General features: G+C 34.4%; 1 protein-coding gene across 1 annotated transcript; it reads right to left on the bottom strand.

Annotated features, from left to right (window-relative positions):
- Positions 1-904: 904 nt before the first annotated feature.
- Positions 905-23,297, bottom strand: LOC149796780 (UPF0547 protein C16orf87 homolog). Its single transcript, XM_089961439.1, has 5 exons — positions 23,124-23,297; positions 16,054-16,138; positions 10,157-10,275; positions 4,720-4,798; positions 905-1,841 (listed from the first exon to the last, which is right to left on the bottom strand). Exons 1-5 carry the CDS (start codon positions 23,190-23,192, stop codon positions 1,717-1,719), a joined length of 477 nt encoding a protein of 158 aa, XP_089817565.1. The 5' UTR covers positions 23,193-23,297; the 3' UTR covers positions 905-1,716.
- Between the last annotated feature and the right edge of the window lie 1,579 nt (positions 23,298-24,876).

Here is a 24,876-nt window from a genome sequence, read left to right as displayed (position 1 = left end):
TTTACTTAGATTTGATTTTTTCTCTAGTTACATAAAATGCAAGGTGAGCAAAAGGTCAATTTTTTTTTTCTACACTGGAGCCATGACATACTTGACTCAGCCATATTCATTAGCTGAACTGGTATATCTTCCTAATTTTGTTGACAAAACCTCATTGAAATGAATACTATTTGGGTGGGGTGAGCAAAAGCTGTAAAATTAATGAGTATATTGATACAAGTTTTCTTCTTCAAATTGGAGGTGATGGTACGTCGATTTGCAAGTGAGATATCTTACAGGGTTCATACGGTCTTTGACAGTTTGTGAAAAATGAGGTAGCATTTTCAAGGCCTTGAAAGTTTGGGAAAATTTAGCAGATGATCCTAAGGTCTTTAAAAGTCTTTGAAAATTTAAATAAACCTAAGCATTTTAATTTCTTTCCAATATCACATAAAATTGTCCAAGGTTGTTAGATTTGAATGTAGTCAAGTTTTCCTAATGTAGTATTTTGTATTCATTATTTTCTCATATAACTTAACTTGTATACAAAATGTTAGCGAAAATAGGTCTTGGAAATCAATGTTTATGGTCTTTAAAAGTTTGGGAAAGTCAGAATTTTGTATGAACCCTGTTTTAGAACAGTTTGCATAAAAAGTAAAAACCCTCCATCACCTTTTTCATGAAATAAGTTTTAGAGTACATAAAAATAAAATAACTTAAGATAATGATCTTTTTATGGCTAGTTTTGAGAGCTTTCTGGAAAATGCAATGTAATTTTAAGAGAAATTTTTTAAAGGCTATGCTTCTTGGATACATGTCAGTATCTTTGTCAATTTATTCTGGAGAATCTATCAATATACCTCTGGTACTGAACCTGCGATAAAGAGAAATGAATAAGAACTGAAGAAATATCTACAAAACAGGATGAGATTTGTACAATTATTTTTATTATGTTTAGCATGATAATGAAAATTATGAAAACTGCACAATTTCATACAAATAAAGTTAACTGCAGCATGTTTCTCATTGCTGTTCCTATGTATCATCATGACTCCATTTCTCTGAATCTTTGTGGGTAATGTCCACAATTGTAAACTCCTTGTGGATCTCCTGGCTGTACAAAATCTTTCGTGTGGAAGAGACTTAACTGTTGCACACACAATAACAAAAATGGGGCAAAGTTTATTTGCTAATCTGTCATAAGAAATTACATGTTGCAATCCATTATCTTTTACCAAATATAGTGTGTCACTAATAACAGCAACAATCTTGATGGACTTATTAAAATTAGTAAAATCAGTACTGAACTGCTTTAATTTAAGAACAACTTTATAGCTGAAGGGAGGTAATAAAAATGTATGTCAATGATGAGGCCTGATAGTAGTTGCCTCACTTGGATAGTGTTCCCCTGATGGTAACACTTTAAATGTTAGTAATTCCTTCAAAAATATTTAAAATGTTATACAAATCTATTTATATAAAAAACTAAATTATATAGAAAAATATTATAATGTTATTCAGAACAGTATGTTTACAATAGTAAAAAAAATATCTATGGAGTTCTGGTATTATGTGAATTATTTTCACTCAAACCATCCAAGCTATTAGTATTAATCTCAATAATTTTGATTTTCCCCAAGAATACTGACACATAAATCATGCTGGTCAAATAGCACCTCAATTCTAAATCTTTTATCCAATCAAATGTCTATCACAGTGTATGTCGAAGCAACATCCTCAAGTCGGACAGAACTTTTGTAATGTGAATTTACGATTAATCTCAGCCAGAATGATGGAAAACTGGAGAGCTTTCTCTGAAGGCAGGTCTGCAAACACATCAACTTCTACTGGGGGCTTTGTTTCTGCAATTAAGCAACACTCAAATTCTTATTTTAAATGTAAAGCAAACCGAATGGTACTCCTAACATTAATCTCACCATCCTACATCACAGGCATTTGGATTAAATTCATCTTTTCTGCATTAGCTTTAAGCAAACTTTAAACAAAAAAAGTGTTTAAAACTAATCAAAACCATTAAGACAATAAAAGCAGCTGACAATGTGCTCTACTGTGCATATGCTAAGAATTTTTTAAAACTGCACTAATGTGGCTGAGGAAAGGGGCAAAAACGGTTCACCAGAATGTATATTTCACAGGAGTTACAAGAATTTTTATATTTTGTGTATATAAACTATTCACTGTCAGCAATACTGCAGTCAGTAAATCATTATGCAAATTGTAGTCATCAAGACTGAACTTTTGTAATGCATCACAGGCATGTCTGACAATGTCTATTTTGCCAAAGTCTCTAGAGTTGTGGAATTAAATGTAATTATTCTCCATATACAGTTTCAGTGAGTTGTAGAAATCAATGCCGCCTTACAAGTAAAGAAATTGGGGGGAAAATCACAGATGACACCTTTAATATGTAAGCTCAAGATAAGCACCAGCAAATTACAGAACAAAAAGTCATAAGAGTTATTTGTGGGTATGATTTATTCCTTGTATCAGTGAAAAGTTAACTAAAGTAGTACCACCTTTTCTACTGTAACTATATGTAATCCTGCATACCAATTGCATTTATTTAAATTTCATAAAACATTTCACTGATCCTGCTAAAATCAAATATATGCCAGCTGCGATTTTAATTCAAATTTAGTATTCATCAGCATCAACACAAAACAATAACTTACTTCACCAACAAGACTCATGAAAAGTTGAAAAACCATTTTGAAAGCTTATTCAAGACACTGTTGTTCAAAGACGTCAGAATTAGCTCAGCTACTAAGGAGTCACATTTCTGTTTCGATTTTATGTATCCCTTGGCCATCATGTAATGGGAACTTGTACTGTGTGATTCCAGGACAATTTATGAAAGTTTTTAGGCTTATCAAATAATGAAGTACCTTGGCATTTTCATATTTCTCCTAATTTCCAATGCAGAAAGAGCACATAATAGCCATTCATATTTACATTCCTCACATTTCTAGTAATTTTACAGTCTGCTGGTCATAATCTCATTCTCTCTTGTCATTATCTTATTTGTGCCATTTCAATAGTGGTGGTGCACCTTACAAATATGTTGTCATGTTTACAACTGTCACCACATAATTCACTGACAATGTATCAACAATGGTATAAATACTGAGACATACTGTATGGTGTAATTCTAGATTATCCGTTGAGTATGTGAATGTGACCTTTTCCGATTGGTCAATATTAGCCTCATACCCGTTTTGTTTTCATCTGCAATAAGAACAGCGGGATCCCAAGATGTGTAACGTTCTCGTCTTTACAGATCATTAACATTTCACCCCTGTCTGCATGAATTCAAGTCTGGTTCAGCCAGAATGGGTATGGTATAAAGACTTGCCAGTAACTTCCCATGGGTTGGTGATTCTTCCTGGGTTCTTTCTTCAATAGATATACTGGCCGCCATGTATAGCATATCAGGTGCTGAAAAATGGTGTTAAACCCACAAAACCAAACCAAAACAAGAACGTGTTTGGGGCCAATCCACCTGGCTAGCTCCACATAAGCAAATGTTCTGACAAATCAAAATAGTTTACTGGACTAGTTGTCCATTTGTGTCACAAACATTTAATGTACCTTATCAAGTGCAGGATGTTGGTAGGTACTCAATTAACACAATAAAAGTAACCATTAAAGAAAATGCAAATTTTTTAAAAATATATCTTACAAAAGTTTTCTTGTTAACTGTTAGTGACTGGCAGTAAATTTCACTGCTTCAACAGATTAGTGATGACTGTGGTTTTAGTGACCTGTTGGCTAAGTCAGCAACCACAGGTTAGTCGGTTAGCGTTCATTTTGAGTCCTAATAGCTATGACGTTTACATAGTAGTGAAAAAATTTGTCTTTTGATTCAGACTGTTTCCTGCAAATGACTGAATATTTGATTAACAAGATTGATTGATGCTAAAACTACAATCATGGCCTAGCCCATAAAAATAGTACCACATTTTCATGTTCTTAATTTCATGAATTGGAAAGCTCAAACAATCATGTTCCTTACTGCTTTAACATCTTTCTCCTTTTGTCTTGTACCTACTCACTTGAAACTGTGTATTCTTTTGTCTTCTCCACTAAAAATGGTTTATCCTTCATCTCCAGTAATATGAGAATTTGTATTAGGTGGAAGTCTAAATTAGTAAACTTTTGATAATGATAAATGCTATCAGTTTCAAGACCCTCTTCCACCCTGATCAGCTCATATCCCATTTGCATGCAGAGTTATTTGTGTTTTCTTTCTTTCTCTCATTGTCAGTGGATACTGCATTAGGACAGTTAAATACCAATAGTATTGGCAACACTGAACTATAATATGCATTTTGAGAGAAAAATAAATTTGCAACTTAGTAGTTTGATTTTAATTCAGTTTTATAGAAGTTCAAGCATTATACATTTCAAAAATGATCCTAATGTTCCTAGTCAAGTTAGCATACAGCTTTAAAATAACATTCTGTGTTGGCCACTTAAAGTTTAATAACAGGTAAGAAACCACCATGACATAATTATAAGGCTACAACATGCCTGTAGTGGATGAGTTCATCAAAATTGCGACAACCATGATGCCAGCTCCATGGTTGACACAGCATGGACAAATTAAATACCCAACAAAGCAAACCTATTTCTTCCTAAAAATGCGATGCAAGTACTCTGTTTTCTTCCTGGCTGACTGAGGCAGAGCCAAAAATATATTTCAGGCTTCAGCCTAATTACCTTTCTCCTCTTCCTTCTTTGGCATGATGCTTCCCTTTGGTCGGCCACGCTTTTTCCTTGGACTGTCATCACTTGTGCTCTGAAAAAAAAAAAGTTTCATAGTTACATTACGATAAGTGCAGCTGTCAGGAAATATATTAGCTTTACTGCATTGTGCATTCATAAATTTCAAATAAGACTGAGTCAGTGGCTTTTCACCAAAATTGGGTGAATTTTTAAGACAACATGTGGAAAGGTTTAGAAATGCTGACCAAGCAAAACTTTGGGGATAAACATTGGCGTTTGAAAATTATCAATGGAACATAATTTTCCAATCTTGGTTTTAAAGGCTGGTAACCTTAAGCTTATATGAAATTCACTTTCAATATCAGTAATTTCAAGGTCTATGTATGCCATGAAATTCCATGCCAAGAAAATAAACTAAATCAGGCAAGTTTGCTTTGATTGTTGACTCCAAAAACAATGCCATAAAACTACCATTTAGGATACTGTTTACTTGAATTTAATGCTGGTGACCACTGCTGGATACAAAAAAACTGCTTCATAAATGGATGTGAAGTCAAGCAAATACAGTGTGCTAATTATAAAAACTGTGATCAAAACAACTCTTGGCCCTAAATTTATATGATACTCTTACAAACTGTCAATTTATGAAATGCATGCATGCGTCTTAGGTTTTATAAATATTTAGGAAATACTGAAAACCAAACAAACATGATGAAAGAGTGAAAAGTTCTGTTTATACATAACTTTGGTTTCCATGGGGTAAGAAGTCTTATTATACTTAGTGCTGTGTAGTAACACCAATAAACTAATAGGTAACTGTAACACATTATCATATATATATTGGATTTATATCATCAAAATATGTGATTTCAGCATAAATCTAATCAAGAATTTTCTTCAGACATGTACTTTACCATAAATACTTGTGCATAAATTGGTCCAACTTTAACAACAAAGACCCTGATCTACCACTGTATACTGTGATGGCACATAAAGATCAATGCTATTAGTTTTAATGACCAATCATAAACAACAAAGACCCTGATCTACCATTGTATACTGTGATGGCAGATAAAGATCGATGTTATTAGTTTTAATGACCAATCATAAACAACACAAACCCTGATCTACCATTGTATACTGTGATGGCAGATAAAGATCAATGCTATTAGTTTTAAAGATCACTCATAAACAACAAAGACCCTGATCTACCATTGTATACTGTGATGGCAGATAAAGATCAATGTTATTAGTTTTAAAGATCAATGCTAAACAACACAGACCCTGATCTACCATTGTATACTGTGATGGCAGATACAGATCAATGCTATTAGTTTTAAAGATCAATCATAAACAACACAGACCCTGATCTACCATTGTATACTGTGATGGCAGATAAAGACCAATGTTATTAGTTTTAATGATCAATCATAAACTGCATAGACCTGGATCTGCACTCACATTATGTGGCTGTAGATCTAAGTCTGTGCAGATTACAGTTAGATCCAATATATATGCGAGATTATACTGCACTTCCTGATCTGCTCCTATAATATATTGTTTGTTATTGCCATTTTACCCTCTAAAACTGCTGTTATACTTCACGAAATGAGATTTGGTTTGTAAAACACTAAGGATATTTTATTGCATGAGATGTCACAATACATCTTATGATATAGATGTCCAGAAACAATGTGACTGTAATATCTATCATCAAATGAAGAAATAGTGTCAGATTATTTCCTGATGAACAACTAAAATGAATTGTTTGCCATTATGGACCTGTTTTTTGTGCCAATAATATCGTGAAGCTAACTGGAGACCTGAATGAACCAAGACACTTGAGTTGATTATAAACAAGACAAAAAACTCAGGTTGATTATAAATAGGACAAAAAACTCAAGTTGATTATAAATAGGATAAAATACTCAAGTTAATTATAAATAGGATAAAATACTCAAGTTGATTATAAATAGGATAAAATACTCTAGTTGATAATAAATAGGACAGAGTTTATTATATAGCAGATTACATTGTCCCACCTTTGCAGATGTTCAACATTGCAATCAAAATTGGGCAATTTGGTGTTCCCCTATTGGTGCAAGGTCAAGAGCAAGAAATCCCCTTGGTGTTGGATCTGGGGTCGGATTGAGTAAAAAACATATTGGTCTCAGAACCAGGGGTCTTATTGAAAATGTGGGGGTCTGATGCACAAATGAGGGTAAAAGGAAACACTGCTTTTGGTGTACATGTGCGAATTCATACGTCCATCCACACACCAGATTAATATTAAGATTTTTACTTTTCTAAATAAAAGATGGGATCAACAGAAAATAGTTTCCTTTATAATTGAGTATTTTTTCTTGCTTATACTCAGTTCAAATGTTTTGTATCGTTTCTTGTCAACTTGTCATTGAGTGTTTGTGTTTTACGATCTAGTCATATTTGTCTTGTTTAGAATCAATTCAGTGTTTATCTTGTTTATAATCAGCTTGTCTTGTTTAGAATCAATTCAAGTGTTTGTTTAGTTAATAATCTACTTCAGTGCTTGCCTTGTTTATAACCAACATGAATAAAAAGTTTCGTTTCACGGATATGGTTCAATATAGAGAAGTGAGTTCTGGAGTTTGAGGTGATCTTAGAATTCCTGAATTGGCTCTCAGAGATTTCCTTGAGGATGTGAAGTTTCATTATCACTTGCAATGAAATCACAGCATCATTATTTTTACAAATATAGCAATAAAGTGTTTTAAAAAATCAAGTTTGAATGCTTAAATTTGTTTCATGAAATAAATTTCCCTAGTATTTTAAAAACAGGAATCTTGCTTTGTTGTGAATCAACAACAAAACGCAGTGATGTAATGCACAATATCTTGCATACATGTGATGGTTATTGAAACTTCTTGGAGAAATGGTTGGGTCTCTTGAAAATAACAGTAATTTAAATAATAAAATAAACAACTTTATTACAAAAAGCTCTTCATTGAAAATTATTCCCAATGTGGTTATAAAACAAATAGCCCCTTTACCCATCCACCCCCATTTTAAAAAATGTCCAATATCCCCATAATTTTGTTGAGATCCCTCAGTACCTTGTGCCCTCATGTATACTGTGGTCTTTGACTTTGGACCCAACTGTGTGTCAGTTATTGAGGGAACACCATCTATAGAATCCTCCCTTCAGAAATGAGCGAATGTGAGGCAGCTTTGACTGCCCCTTTAGTACCATTAATACAAATGTGACTAGGCAACCAACACAACAGAGTACCTTTTTACAGAGGGTTTGAACAAATCAGGTTTTTTTTAGATTAGAATATTAATTGTTTGTCAAATTTAAAGTCAAGCAAAGCTTTCAGTGTGGGGAAAGGAATTTGAAATTTGTTTATCGAGAGGTTGTTGTTTTTAAGTTTGTTGTTTTTAAGTGAGGGTGAATTTGTATGGAAAAGGTTGGAATAAAATTTGTTTTCTGAACATAAAAGGTTTGGTAATTGGGCCTGGAGATTACATCATATGCAGGATTAGGCAGATTAGAAGAGTGTTAAGTGCTATACTGAAGACACAATTACATTCACCCGAGACAAAGATACAGTTCCTTTGCATCAACATAAAGGCTTCTCAAGATAAATGTATATTCCTCTACATCAACATAGAGGCTTTCCAAGACAAATTTATGGTTTCTTTGCATCAACATAGAGGCTTCCCAGTATAAATTTATGGTACCTCTACATCAACACAGAGGCTTAAGACAAATTTATGGTTCGTCTGATGCAACATAGAGGCTTCCCAGTATAAATGTATGGTTCTTCTGCATCAAAATAGAGGCTCCTCAAGATAAAAAATTTCTTGGTGCAGTAAATGATGGCTCTCTAGTGTCAATTCACTCTAGACTAGGAAAGGTATTAAATAACTACAATGAATCATCCGTCAGATCCTTGTCAGGAGTTTAGTAGTTTCTATAATCCTTTCTTTATTTTGTTTGACATTTCCGCTTGTTCTCCTCAGTACTGCTCTTTTGGTGGGCCGGCTTTAACTAGTTTCTCACTTGCAGCTGTAGCTCAATATCTTATGTGTCACACTGTTTCTATGACAACTGGGGACAGTGGTTTGATGCTCTTTTCATGGGCTGGGTTTAACTAGTATTTCATTTGTAGCACTGGATTTCTTTTTTGCTACATTAACACACTAATTATTTGACCTGTCTGCTTCTTTCTTTGTTGGAATGGGTGATGGATCAGCATGATTGGCACAGAAAACTATTTTATAACAGTTACATACAACCCTATTTAGACTACTGTAAATACAGTATGGGGTAATTCAAAGCTGGCACATCTTCAAAAAAAGAGCATTTTGGCTAATATCAATCCAGAAAGAAAGCAAGGAAAATTTAGCTGGTAAGTTACAAATTTTACCTATTAAAGACTGAATCCATTTGAAAAAAGCCAAATTAATGTACAGGATATCCAATAATAGTGCTCCTGAATATTTACAACCACTATTCCAGTATAAGCTACCTTGCAGTACTCCCTGCCTGCAATCCATGTCTATCAAATAGTATAAAATTCCCAAACCAAATAAGGAATTATTTTAAAAAAGTTTCCAGTACTCTGGAACTTTGCTCTGGAATATTATTCCAGTTGAGATTAGAAATGCCCACTCTATTTCCTTCTTCCCAAACCCAATACATCCAGTAGCTTCAGAGATACAAATAAAATAAATAAATTCCTTTGTATGAGGGCCTCAAGGTAGATTAGTTCTTAGCTAATTGTGTTACCCTCTTTAAGTAAAGGCATTATTATTACCGTATTATGATTATTGTTATTATTATTATTATTATTATTGAAGAAGGCCCTTATTTCCAGGATAAAGATATCACTGGTTGTTTTTCTATCTTAAGCAATCATGGCCATATTTAATGGAAGATCAGCATTATTCAGTTAGAGAGGATGCTGTGTGCTAAGTTTGTCTGAAACTGACCTGGCAGTTTCTGAGAACAGTTGAAACTATAAACTTTAGTGGATGCTGGATAAACAGAAGATGGATGACACACAACAAAAGAAGGGCCATACCATATACTTACTTAAATGGCATAAAAGTCTGATCAGGTATTCTATATATATATATATGCATAAAAATATGCTAGCTAAACTTCATTTGTTTCTGTTGAGTGGCTTCAATGCAATCTTAAGCTTCTCTGGATGGAGAGACAGAGCCAAATGAAGACGTCTCCACTACAAGCAGTGGGGGCATTTATAAACGTTCGATATGCTTACTTACAAATAAAGACTGGGATTTAGTAAACAATTCACAATCTTGACTAAACACCTTTCACTGTTGACAGTAACTGCCATAGAAAGGCAAGTTATGTCTAAATGGAAAAAAATGGAAGGAATCTTAATCGGATAAAACCAGGTCTAAGAACACCACAATGTACCTCTTTTCTTTTCCTTTCTCTTTTAAATCGTCTATCTAGTGGGTTGAAAAAATCTGGTCTCTCCCTTTTAGTTCTTTTTGTTCTCCTTCTCTTTGATGGTGAATCATTATCTTCAGGTTCTTCAGGTTTTTTTAATTAAAAGAAACAAACAATTATTTGCCTTGAAATACACAGAGTATTGATAGACGTAAGCGCCTAGTCATCTTTCAGAAGAATACTCCTTTCATAGGGATATCTTTCCTTTTAACTTGAAACATTACCTATAATTATCTCGTACTCTCCTTAACACGCTTTCCACCAGACAACACTTTGTCAGAAAGTTCATGTATTATGTCACTTGATTTGATGTAATGCACACAATTTTCACATGGCACCATTGTGTGTATATATATATATATATACTATATGCTGTGGTAAAAAAATATATTTTGCTGAGCAGCAACAATGGCACCTAACTCATGTTTATCAGAGAAATTACCTCAAAAATCTAAACCTTGTATTCCAAAAGTTATATTTATCATTATTTGGTTTTTGGGAAAGATTATGTCACAAATTGATGAAGAAATCAAATTGGGGAAAAATCATAAGAGTTTTATAATGAAAGTATTTACCTGAATAAATAAATATTAGATTTAGCATATGTCTTATTCTTAAAAAATCTCAAATGGCAGTATGAATATGCATAACTTCATTCATAACTTATTTCTCTAGACATGAAAAAAATCAGACAAGATAAACAGTTATTGGGAAAACAAATTCAATTTATTATAATTCTCACCAATGCAGAACCAATTTAAAAGAAATAAATAAGTTAATTATCAAGTTTCTCTTAAAGGATAATTGAAAACTGACTTGTTTTTTTATCAGAAAATCCTAATACTGTGATTTAAATACGCAAATATGTAAGGGATGCTGATGTAATTATGAAATTTATCATAAAGTATGTTTCTCACAAATTCCCCCAAATTATAACAATAAAGAGTACATCTAAAGATCAGTAATGACACATCTACATAAAGTCAATAACACATTCTAAACATTGTTACTGATGCATTTATCAGCAGTGTGTCACATTGCTATTCCATGTTAAGTACCAAAATCAATGTCTGTTATGGCAGAACTAAGATTTATCTGAGAACTTCATGATTGGAAAAAAGAGAATTCTGTTTGTGTGGCTCAGTGTTGATCAGTATAATCAAATGTTGTAGCCATGACAACATTGAAAAGTGCACTCTCTTCTTAACTGGGAGTTTATTGAATTGCATCTAAACTGGGTACTATCAAAATAGGGTGTGTGACAAAACCTTTTTCCTAATTTCTGCAGAACTATCCATCATTTCTACTGTATCAAAAAAGACCTAATCTACTTCAAAGTAACTTTATGATTTACAGTTTAGCCAAACAAAATATTGCTCACTTTGCTTATGCAGGAATACCTCATTAAAATGCTTCCATGTCACTCATTATTAACCTTATCCACTTATCCAAGCTCTTGATTATATGAACTTCATCAAAACCTTATAAAAATGCAGCCTCTTTAGTGGAAGCAAGACCCTTGGCAACAACTTTCATCAGTCTTGAAATATACATCTGGCAAGGCCAAAATAGCACTGGCTACAGGGGAAAAAAATTATATTTAGATACATGATTGGTTTTTAATATTAAGAAAAATTACTTTTTAAGCTATCTGGATAACTAGTTTGCAAATAAAAATTATATTTCATCCCAAATATATACTGTCTGGAAAATTAATATCTTCATTGTGTCCTGATACACCTGGTACATCAAGTTCCACTCAGAAGTGGACAGTGCTAAAACAAAATATAATAGCCCGATGGCCGGCCACCTCTAATTTCAGACCAGGCCCCCTTCTGTGTTCTAAATGAATGCCCATCAAGCTTGATAAAAACAAATGTAAACTGCCTTAGAAAACTTTAAACACATTGATGAAATGTGTAATATTGTTTTCAAGGTTTTGAAAGTCTAGTAAATATTTAATATGTTTACTCATGTATGCCCCTAAACCTTTTGAAGATTGTCTACTTATCATGGTTCTGTCAAAAGCTGTAAACTTTGTGTACAAAGCAAAGTACCTGATCTATCAATAGGGGACAGACTGCCTAGGTTACCTTTAATTAGTGCTCACCTGGCTTCACCATACACATGATTTTACCAGACAAAATACTATTTTGGATATTTATGTGCAGCACAGACACCAGCAAAAACCAGTCTAGTGGGTATCAAAATTGTTTCAGCAATCATTGCAACTGGTGCAGTGATGTGATGTGATGTGATATTTGATTTTTAACGTAGCTTTAAAAAATTTTCAGTCATATCGCTATGATGTCTGCAATGTGGCAATTTATAGTGATGTCTAGCACTGGGGCATCATGCCGCAGACATATAGCATGATGTCCCACCCAGTCACATTATCCTGACACCGGGCCAGCCAGTCCTAACACTAACCTCTTAATGCTGAGCGCCAAGCGAGGCAGCTGTTAGTACCATTTTTGTAAGTCTTTGGTATGACTCGGCCGGGGATCGAACCCACGACCTCCCGCATCCGAGGCGAATGCTCTAACCACTAGGCCACCAGAGCAGTTGGTGCAGTAATGCATGGCTGCATAATGCAATTAATGCTATCATGAATATATGAAAAGCTGTTAAGTGATTACTTGATTGTTGTAATCTGGAGAGTTTATGCCAAATGTGGGATAATTTTTAGGTTTTATATGTAATAAATATGGTCATAACGGCTACTGAGTCTTCCCTTGACCAAGCTGAGATAAAAAGTTTGACCAACCACAAAATAATTTTGGCAAAAAACACTTAAAAAAGTATTTGTTTCTGTCATGGTCTCGATTAATTGCTACTGTATTGTTCAAAATGCTTCAAGCTAAAATTAAATGAATAATAACTGAGCTGTCCATTGCTCATGCTTACACTAGTGTAAAAGTGATGCCATTTAAACATATTAAGCAATACCTTGGAACAACATCAAGTGTGTAAAAAAAACCCTGTATAAATGAAGACACAGTTCAGATACTAATGATCATAAACATTGTGATCCACTAAGGAGGGTCTTAACTGCACAATTAAACAATGTCCGACCTCATGTCCTACAGGAAAACATTGCATTAAGTGAAATATTTTGAGATCCAAATAAACAGAAATTATCTTTTCACACTTGCAGTGCAACAATGGCAATGTTGTGTGACAAGTAATAGTGTGTGTGTGTGATTTGGATTTTTAACATAGCTTTAAAAAAATTTCAGTCATATCGCTACGATGTCTGCAGTGTGGCAGTTTATAATATGCCTAGCACTGAGGCATCATGTCACAGACATGTAGTATGATGTCCCACCCAGTCACATGTAAACAAATAATAGTGAAAAAAACCAGTGCAATTTTGTTTTATGGAAACTGGAGCCAGGGCTCATGGAATTTGAGTCTAGGCTTGTGATTTGTTTTAAGTCACCAGCCCTAAGCCTGTACCTAAAAATTTTCTTTGAGTACTGGTGGACCAGGTACAATAGGCTGCATTAGGGCAGTTTATTTTAAACATACATGATACCTATCCAGCTTTACTTAAAATAAATGTCAGAGTACTTAGATTACCTGAAGAGTTTGATACCTAATACCAAACTGCATCGATGGGTGACTACTCAATGTGGAAAGTGTTTTTATCCTAGTCTCAAGTATGTTTTACTGGAATATCTTTGCTGGCAAATAGAGAAAACTTCAATTATAATCACCTACTGCTGATTTCTTTTACAAATTAAGAATACTGGATGCAGTTCTAGTGTGTGTTTTTCTTTCTGTTAGTGAAGATATACTGCCATTGAGGATAAGAGTGCACAAAGGTCAAGTTGTGTGAGATGCAAATTTCTAAATTAATTATCTTTTTTCTGTAAGAGTGATCTCCCTTTTCACACGTATTTGTTGAGAAAAAACATTGGCAACAGAAAATATAACTGAAGAGTTCCAGTCCTGAAAAACTGATGACCTCAACAATGACAAGGACACACTGTGTGATTTTTAATTTAGTATCTACTAAAAATAAAATTATTTTGGCACTCTCCATTTACTAGTTCACAAATTATTGAGAAAAGGCAACAAAATGGCAAGAATATGGTATACCCTTAATGAACTATAAATCACATGATCTGCTTGTCTGTGGCCCTTTAAGTAGAAAGGAGAAAAACTGAGGCCTGGGAGGGGCAGAGTAATTTGAGCTGTAACTAATGAAATATTGAGACCCTTGCTGTCCATATCCCCAATTTCTGGTAAAGAATCCTCAGGTTTTTTTTGTAAACCTGTCTAGTTTTCTATGTACTTTTTTTTTGTTTCTTTTCGAAGACTGGTCATGGATTTCCAATTTAAAAATCCTGCAGATGTTGTTTATAAAGAAAGTACATACAAAGATTTCAGTTAAAATAAATGAGCTCTGCTTGCTGGCCATGCCATTGAAGGTGTGCAGAGAACTTTTGGCAATCGAAGTGTTTACAATGTCTGCCCATTATCTAATTAATAATCTAATTTATAATCTCCTTTTGAGTATGAGTAACAAATATCTTCAATTCTAACTTAAAATTTGTTCCAGTTGGCCTTTGAAACTGTATATGAGTGTCCTTACATTTTGTCAACAAATAAATCTTATTATAAATATGAAAATGTGGTGTCTTGAAAAGTTGGTGTGTCCAGATACTAAGATTAATGATATTAACTTAATAATGCTAACAGTTGTGTATCATATTGACAGGATTTCATGCTTATGTACCTGACAGTTTTCAAGCCAAGTTTTGATTCCCAAGGACCCCTACAAAATTACTCTTTGTGTTAAGGTAAATATCATTGGATTCCAAATTTCTGAGTTCGGAGTACATGGAATTATGTAACATAACACAACCAATCACTGCCTGGACTAATGTAGCATACCATAATTAATGCTAACCTTGACTAATGTAACACACTACAATCAATGCTTACCTGGACTAATGTAACACACTACAATCAATGCTTACCTGGACTAATGCAACACACTACAATCAATGCTTACCTGGACTAATGTAACACACTACAATCAATGCTTACCTGGACTAATGTAACATACTACAATCAATGCTTACCTGGACTAATGTAACACACTACAATCGATGCTTACCTGGACTAATGTAACACACTACAATCAATGCTTACCTGGACTAATGTAGCACATTACAATCGATGCTTACCTGGACTAATGTAACACACTACAATCAATGCTTACCTGGATTAATGTAACACACTAACATCAATGCTTACCTGGACTAATGTAACATACTACAATCAATGCTTACCTGGACTAATGTAACATACTACAATCAATGCTTACCTGGACTAATGTAACACACTACAATCAATGCTTACCTGGACTAATGTAACACACTACAATCAATGCTTACCTGGACTAATGTAACATACTACAATCAATGCTTACCTGGACTAATGTAACACACTACAATCAATGCTTACCTGGACTAATGTAACACACTACAATCAATGCTTACCTGGACTAATGTAACACACTACAATCAATGATTACCTGGACTAATGTAACACACTACAATCAATGCTTACCTGGACTAATGTAACACACTAACATCAATGCTTACCTGGACTAATGTAACATACTACAATCAATGCTTACCTGGACTAATGTAACATACTACAATCAATGCTTACCTGGACTAATGTAACACACTACAATCAATGCTTACCTGGACTAATGTAACACACTACAATCAATGCTTACCTGGACTAATGTAACACTACAATCAATGCTTACATGGACTAATGTAACACACTAACATCAATGCTTACCTGGACTAATGTAACACATTACAATCAATGCTTACCTGGACTAGACTTAATTGGGGACTTCAACTTGCTAGTTGAGAACTGGTGACCACAGGCTGGACAGCTTTTACAAGCCACAGGAATCTGCAGAACAGAGAAATCAATATTATCAGAAAATTCTTATTGAAACAAAAACAACCAGCATTCACTGCCCTATTGTATACCAAATCTGTACAGACCAGGCCCTGCACTGAATAGTGCAATTCATAAGTGTTTCTCAATTATATGAAAGTAAGGTCATCGGAGCCTTTATTGGTATCTTATCTAATACTATCAAAACTACACTGGCAACGGTGATTGACAAAATCAACCATAGTGATAAGAATCCTCTGATTGCAATTCATATAAATAAAATGTTTCATGATTTATCAAAGAGGGACATTCTGTTGACTGAAGTTGCTGACATGCACTAGGCTAATGTTTTTAAAAGCTGTATAAACTGTGATAGGGGAAACATACATGTATCTTAAATAAGGCATGAGTAGAAATGGATATTTCAACAATAAATCAAATTTTTATTAGCTTGGATATAATAATATCAAGGATGGGACTCATAAAAGGTAATTTCAATGAAGAGTTATGACTAAAGTTGAACTAAAGTCTGATCCGGAATGGAAAATGCCATAATGCAGCTCTTTCTGGTACGCTAGATAATTGTACCTGATGTCAGCATGTCACTGCATAATATGATGATTAATGACTAACATGACAGAATTCAGAATTACCAAATAAGCAAGATAAAAATAATAATGTTGTCCATAGTCTGTATTATGAGGATACGTCCCTATTTTTGTATCATTGCCAACAGTATGTATTATGAGGGTACTTCCTTATTGTTTTTATCCAGGCCATTAGTCTGTATTATGAGGGTACATCCTGGCCAGCAGTTGAAAAATGAATTGCATGATGCTCGGGACCTACTGGGATATGCACACCTCCAACAACATAGCCGGCAAGCAAAGCTCATTTCTTGTAGCTGATATCTTTGTATGTACTTTCTTTACAAACAACATCTCCCACTGTCTGTATCAGTAATCTTGGGATCTGAGTCAGATTTTGTTTGCAATGTATCTCTGTGATTGTTATTTCTGTTTATTACATGCACCGGTACAAGTCAGAATTATCAATAACTGGGTGTATTGAAAATTTCACTCTTTCTTAATTGTGATCATAATACTACAAAAAATGTGATTGATATAAATTAGTTCGCACGACACAAGGTAATCCTGTAATACATTTCAACCTGTTGAATTTTCAACTAATTAATTATTTAATTAATTAAAACCGGCTTTTATTGTGTAAATAATCATGATATTCCTCTTCGATGTGAGGTCCAATGAAAGCAGCGTGATTACACATGCATGACACAAAAAAATGAAAGCCAATTAGGATTTTTTTTTGTGTAAATAAAATTTGCAAACAATGAAATATACAATTATTTTGTCTTTATTTTACATGATCTCAAATTTAAAGGCACTGAGATATGAATCATTGAGTGATTTGGTTGGTAACAATTTCAGTATCGAATGAACTAATATGGGACTAGTTCGACAGTTTATCAGTATTTTGGTTCAGGGAAAACATGTCAACACTCATAGTTAACAGCAAATGGTAAACACACTTGAGTGATGCTGATGATCACAACCTGACACCTGAATAAATAAAGAACCAATAACAATCAGAATATTCATTTTAACAACATTTGATAACTATGTCTGAATGTTTCTACAATTAATGAAACATGCACCATTATGATAATTAATATAAAAAAATTCCCCAATTCCCTTTTTCCGATGTTTCAGGAATGCATATAAAATTAATAACAACAAATGGTAAATTCAAGACTTAAGACAAAAAATATGTGTTTCCAGTTGGCCAACCATCCATCTTTTTTGGCTGCCAACCCCAGGACTCCTCCTCCAGGTAAAAGGAACAAAATATTTTTTTTTCCAAAATCGATGTTTACATCTAATTGAACTGGTTTAGCCCAGTACTTGTGTATGTGTGTGTGTGTGTGTGTGTGATTAGGATTTTTAACATAGCTTTAAAACAAATTCAGTCATATCGCTATGATGTCTGCAGTGTGGCAGTTTATAGTGATGTCTAGCACTGCATCATCAAGCCGCAGACATGTAACATGCTGTCCCACCCAGTCACATTATCCTGACACCAGGCTGACCAGTCCTAACACTAATCTCTTAATGCTGAATGCCTAGCGAAGCAGCTGTTAGTACCATTTTTGTAAGCCTTTGGTATGACTCGGCCTGGGTTCAAACCCACAACCTCCTGTTTCTGAGGTGGACGCTCTAACCACTAGGCCACCAGAGCGGTCTAGCCCAGTACTTGTAGCACTAACTAAATATGTTTGTATGTATGTATGTATGTATGTATGTGTGTGTGCGTGTGTGTGTTTGTATGTATGTATGCATGTATGTGTGTGCTTAAAAAAAACTACATACATACCCTAATTTTAAAAGCAGTACAATAGGAAACATACTTTTTGCCTTATAAAAATAACAACAAAGACAAAAAATGGTGATTAGTAACCATTTTTATGTTTATTCATATATATAGTATCAAGAACAAAGTATTATGTATAGTTCACTTGTTTATTACAGCTAACAAATGCCCATTTTTACCATTTTAGAAGAAAGTCATATGAAGTTGGTGCATCCAAAGTAAACCTTTGAAACATTTACTTAATGAAATCAATCTCAAATTTGTCTTTTAAGTTTCAGGAAAGAGGCAAATAAAGATAATATGCTTTATATACATGTATTTAAAAAATAAATTATTCTAAGATATTATTTGCCATGCAGTTTGAGTTTGTTTCAAGGCAAGTGTACTCACTACCTAAGGATCATCAATCAATTTCATTGTCTGACATTTGTTTTACTAATGTGAATATCAGTCAGGAGTCATACCTAAATTAAAACAGAACTTAGATATCAATTACTGTGTAATGCAAGGCTCTCCATAGAGTTTAAGTACAATCAGTGCTTAACTATTCCCTCATAGAACTCAGGAATACCTATTTCTGTGAGTTCCTGGCATAAGCTTGTGGTTCCCTCACTTAGGATTCATAAATGGTTAAAACAAATGGCATTAAAATTAACTTAATTACGTATTTTTTACTCAGGCACTGAAACCAAAAATGTCTTGTCATTGATTTCAAGTTACTTAAACAGTCTTGAAAACACAAATGCGGTGCTAGTCAGGGTTTAGCTTTAAATGAAATTAAAACAACAAAGATATATCAGTTAATACAAGGACAATTGTAATGAATAAATAATAGACAATTAATCCTATATTTAACATAGAGGTTGATAATAGTGTGAAAAGGAATGAGCAATGTTTCCAGAAATGCATCACAGCTGCCTTTAAAAAGGTTCAGCAGAACTGTTAAAGGTCCTGAAGGAGATGGTGGGTCCTGAAAGAGGCAGCTCACTGGTTCTGGACCTGGGATGATGCCCTAGTGTAGAGTCTGAAGAAAAGGTTAAACCCGATTGCAAGTAAACATTACATCACAGTAAGCATATTGTTAGAGTCCCAGTGTGAAAAAATAGAACTTTACTGGAGAGAGTTCAAAAACTGTAAAGTCATTAGGTGAAAAACATGATATTTTTTAAAAAGATTGCATGAGGAAATTCAGGATGTGCATGTGAGTGTGATTTGTGTCAAAATATGTGCCTCATGACAGGTATGGTACAGAGTCTATTCCTTTAACAGCATGAAACACTCCCAGAATTGAGACAAGTGATATGCGGTCTTGTTCACCAAGCATACCACAAGGCACCAGATGATTGCTCAAAAGAGACTGTGACAGTAGCAATATGTCAATTCTTTAACTGACAGTGAACTAAAGTTAAGAATATAATAGGCACAGCCTAAAAACTTTGATGACACAGTTCAAGTTGGTGCTAAACTTTTTTCTTTCAACACAGCTTTAATACAGCTGGGCATCAGTGAAAGAATGTGATGGATATGAATGTGGCATGACAATGACTGATACAGGCCTGAGTAAGATCCAACTACTTGAGGGAACTCACAATTGTACTAAAGCATGTGAAGACATCATATAGATATAAAAAAAAGTGGAGGGAAGGGAAAATCATGTAATAAGTGTATAGAAATTGGGCATTTCAAAAGAGACTGTCCAAAAGCTGAAACATTTGCAGTCAGAATATTAGGTGGGGTTCACCCAAAGGGCCAGAGGTGGGACCATGATTCCAGGCCCATTAACGTAACTGGCAGGCAGCTATAAAAGATGCTGGGATGTAACTTTTTATAACAGACTCAGATGCTATGGCTGCAATGATAGCAATGGATGTTTATGAGATGATGGCACTGGAACATTGACTGGGGTTACAAAGTTATTTTACAAAGATGGAAAACTGCTAGAAATGGTGGGGAACCAGAAATTTAACATTATTGCTCAGAAGGAAATGACATCAGTATTGTGTTACCATTGCAGTGATGGGCTTGATTTGTGAAGAAGTTTTAGCATTGTATTTCCTATATAAAAAAAAGTATGAAGCAACAAAGCCATTTGTAAATGGCAGTTTGACTAAAGGGGAAACAATCTGGCATATGATCTAATTAAATCAAATACAGTGGAATATGCTAGAGTTGTGATTATCAGAGACAACAGCAATCCAAGAAAGGTAGGAAATTAACATCCTTGTAAATTATAAATAGTTAGGAATAGCAATCCATCTCGTTTGACTGGGATTGTGGAACCAGAGGACAGATTTATTGAAAATAAACAGCTTCTGGTGGGAAAAGTACTCATTTGCTAGGACCAAAGATTTCATTCCTTTAAAGATCAGGAATGTTACCAATGAAATGAACCAAACTTGTTCAATCTGGAATTCTGTGTGTGTGTGAGTTGGACTTTTAACGTAGTTTAACAATTTTTCAGTCATATCGCTATGATGTCTGCAGTGTGACAGTTTATAGTGATGTCTAGCAATTGGGCATCATGCCACAGACATGTAGCATGATGTCCTGCCCAGTCACATTATCCTGACACCAGGCCGACCAGTCCTAATACTAACCTCTTAATGCTGAGCACCAAGAGAGGCAGCTGTTAGCACCATTTTTGTAAGTCTTTGGTATGACTCGGCTGGGGATCAAACCCAAGACCTACCGCATCCAAGATGGATATTCTAACCACTAGGCCACCAGAGCGGTTCAGTCTGGAACTATTAGGGGTCAGTATTTACCAGTGGATGACAATGATGTTGATAATGTTTCTGAAGAAAATTGGCTCAAATAGTAGCCATCCAAATACTATAACCCTTAAAAATGTGTCCTAATAAATGAAAAATGATCTTACATCGACCCAGGGCAAGAAAGGTGATCTACTTGTGAGTTCTCAGGATTATCTGCTAACTTAAAAGATGACCTTGGCAGAACTGATGAAATACATCACAAAGTAAATACAGGGAATACTAGACCAGTGAAAAAACCTCTGCACAGAATTCCAATTGATGCAAGAAATGAAACTGGAGAACCTGTAGGAAATATGTTGAATCAAGGCATTGGAGACCAATCATCAAGCCCTTGTTTTCACACAAGTACATTAAAGGATGGTACTACCAATTTTGTGTTGACTACAGAGCTGTCAGGAAGGATGTTTAGCCCCTACCTCGTAATTCATTGGATTGACTTTCTGCAAAAATTTTGAAGAGGAGCTAAGCCAGGAGTCGGCAACCTACTTTACATAGCATGCCTCATTTTTTCCAGATTAATTACAAAATGAATGAGCATGTGCCACCATTAAGAGAGTAACGCTGTTAAACCGAGATTTTTGGCTGTTCTTCACGTGCCCCACAAAACCTCTTGTGGCACGCGTGCCATTGGTTGCCAACTCCAGGTAAGCTATCAACATTAAGTTTTCTTTTGATTGCAGCTGCCAGGCCTTAAACTCCACCATAGCATACAGTTGAATACTTCTAAATATGGTTCACTGTCCTAAACGGTCTGATGTAATCTAGGTTCTATAAACTGACAATCTTATATTTATCAATCTCTGTCCATTATCAGGCATTTCTGCAGTCACATGAACACTAACTAAACTTTAAAAAACACTACAGCATGCACTGAGATTTGTGCATGATGATTATACAAGCAGCTATCATAAACTCTTACTTATGGCAAAAATGCCAACCCTGAAGGTGTGCAGACTTCGGGCTAATTTTCTGAAACTTTCTTGCTTTCAAATGTTTGGATGATTTAATATATTTTACTCACAATAAATACAATATTAGATATTCATAATTATTAGTCTCAAAAATTAAAACCTCATCATTATCTTAGCACAAACTTGTAGATGTGCCAGTGCCAAACAATGGAATGAGCTACCAATTCACTTTAGTGTAAAATTTTAATTCATTCAGACCAATACTTCCATCCTGGAATGGTAAGGACTGCAAAATGCAATATTTGCAAATAATATACCCCACCCCCTCCATTCATAACAAGAAGTATTGATTGTGCTACCATTGTTTTTCATATCTTTGTCCCGTGTTCTATCAAGTGCCTTACTGTTAGCGTTAAAAAAATGCTAGTCCTACTAAGTAAGATACATCACCCGATATTTTTGTTCCGGCAATAAAACAAAACCAACATGTGCTATGTCTTACATTGTAGGACTAAAAGTATTGCATATGCTGTATCAGAGCATGCGGTTTAAATTTAAATTGTGGTTTTAATTTATTCAGATTCTTAATTTAATTTTAATCACTGCCTTTTAATGTGCTTTGCTTGCTCATGTTTAAACTTGTGTGCTCTGTGTTTTATCCAGATGTGTTTTATAACAAACTAATCAGTGCTCATGTTGAGTTGTTTTCGACCATGCCGACCTCAAATCTAGTCTTGTTCCGTACAAAGGCAAAATTTCATGTTCGAAAACTAATTCTCACATATATATATATATATATATATATATATATATATATATATATATATATATATATATACATATACATATAATGTTATATCCAATAAAGAACTTGATTTAAGTACACGTAAACGACAGTACATTTTGTACGCTTTGAATTCGAACCTGTTTCTTGCATTCTGGGCACTTTTTCACAACAGTTCTATCGAATCTTCGCCGCACAATCTTTCCCATTTTTTTCACACATCAAAGGTTCATACTCAACGCATTTTGGTATAAAAGTTTCAGCAAATAAAACAACCGAAGGCAACTTTCAAGGGAGATAAAAAATGTAAAATAAACAAGGTATTAACTACGAGCTAATGAACTGTGCGGAATCAGAGGACGCGGAACATATATTTCACTGAGGCTTCAAAGACGAATTAACGTCAGGACATATTTTTTAAAATTCCTTCAAATGTCATACACATAAAATGAATACTTGCACAAAATACATTTATTACGAAAATCAGCATCATAATTACAGAAATTTTAATAAAATGACCATTGAAATTTTGATGCTCTTATAAATAGAACACCTCCCATTTATTTGTACCCTCTTTGCTTTTAAAAACAAAAAGCATAAAGGATATTTTTTTTAAAATGCACAAAACTTTGTCATTTCATTCACTGATTTGTAATTTCTAACCTGATTGTCGCCAAGAAGTCGCCAACAATGTCGAACTATTGGCTTTTCAACGCAAACGGATGTTACCGATATAAAAAAATTAAAAAAATTAAAATAACAAAAAATAAAAAATCCCGCTATCAATTTCCTGTTTCTGGAGTTTGTCACTTTCAGTAAAACCTGCGTCGACTGCGTCAATGATATGCGATGTCCAGTTTTAATATTTCTAAAATAAATGAAATAAGAGGAACTATTGTATGCACGTGGTCAAAGATATCTGAATCCAAATTTTACGGGATTATCGGGATTTTCCAAGACAGTGAAAGACATGTCACTTGGAAAGATAGACTGGCCTAAGCAAATATGGCGATCGTGTTGCTAAATAATCCCGTCCGAATCGAAACGCCAAAAAGTTGAGAGTTTTCTGGAACCCCCCCCCCCCCTTTAAAAAAAAAAAATCAAACAAGCAATTACAGCATGATTAAAGATGCATTAATTAGGATTCCATAATTAGGTATTACAAAATTTGGCGTTAAAATGACAGGAGTGTTCATTTGTGTTTATATTCATGCTTTCACACAAACATACAATCGCACACAAGGAAAGGAAGTGCTTATAGACTCACCACTATACTCTCTCATTCATGCAAGCATAATACCACACAGAAGTGACAAGGGGTGAAAAAGGTATTAAAATTTTAATTATTAACAACAAAGACACACATAATTACGTGCACAAAGTTTTAGCAAATATGGTTATTATCTCTGTTTCAATACTTCTGAGTGATACCGAAAGGCCCGTTAGGGTTCGATCACAAAAGGCGATAACATAAGTGTCATCGCTTCACTGATTTTTTTTTTCTCTTTGGATCGAGTTTCGTCAACCAGCAGAAATAAAATGTTTAACATCACAGATGGAAAAGCGAATCTTCACATGCCCCACCTTTCACATCACACAGGCAGCGGACCACGTAGAAAAGTGTAATTGGTGGCCGGAATTTGCATTTCTAAGCTCAGTATTGTTCAAAGTAACTACTTACAAGACCATACGTGCTTAGCCCTACCATCGTCGTGGAGCGAACATATGCAGAAAACAACGAGACCGCACAATTGTGTGCAAAGCATAATGGGAGGCCAGCATAGAAGGCTAAAATCTGTAGCTAACAGCTAGGACTAAGATGCGAAACCATCATCTTAGGGTGACGACAATAGTAGCTTTAAAAATGTATCCAGTTTGTAACAATAACAATTG

The sequence above is a fragment of the Sinohyriopsis cumingii genome, chromosome 6, assembly GCF_028554795.1.
Source record: "Sinohyriopsis cumingii isolate HCF-2022 chromosome 6, ASM2855479v2, whole genome shotgun sequence".
NCBI classification, from domain to species: Eukaryota; Metazoa; Mollusca; class Bivalvia; order Unionida; family Unionidae; genus Sinohyriopsis; species Sinohyriopsis cumingii.
Note: the sequence above shows the minus strand (reverse complement) of the source record. Positions and strands in the feature narration are given on the sequence as shown.

Excerpts from the sequence above, each read along its gene's own strand:
- LOC149796780 (XM_089961439.1), bottom strand. The coding sequence starts at position 23,192 with ATGGGAAAGATTGTGCGGCGAAGATTCGATAGAACTGTTGTGAAAAAG. Across the intron at positions 16,139-23,123 it reads GCCCAGAATGCAAGAAACAG|ATTCCTGTGGCTTGTAAAAG; the intron begins GTTCGAATTCAA and ends TCTGTTCTGCAG. Across the intron at positions 4,799-10,156 it reads GAGAAAGGAAAAGAAAAGAG|AGCACAAGTGATGACAGTCC; the intron begins GTACATTGTGGT and ends TTTTTTTTTCAG.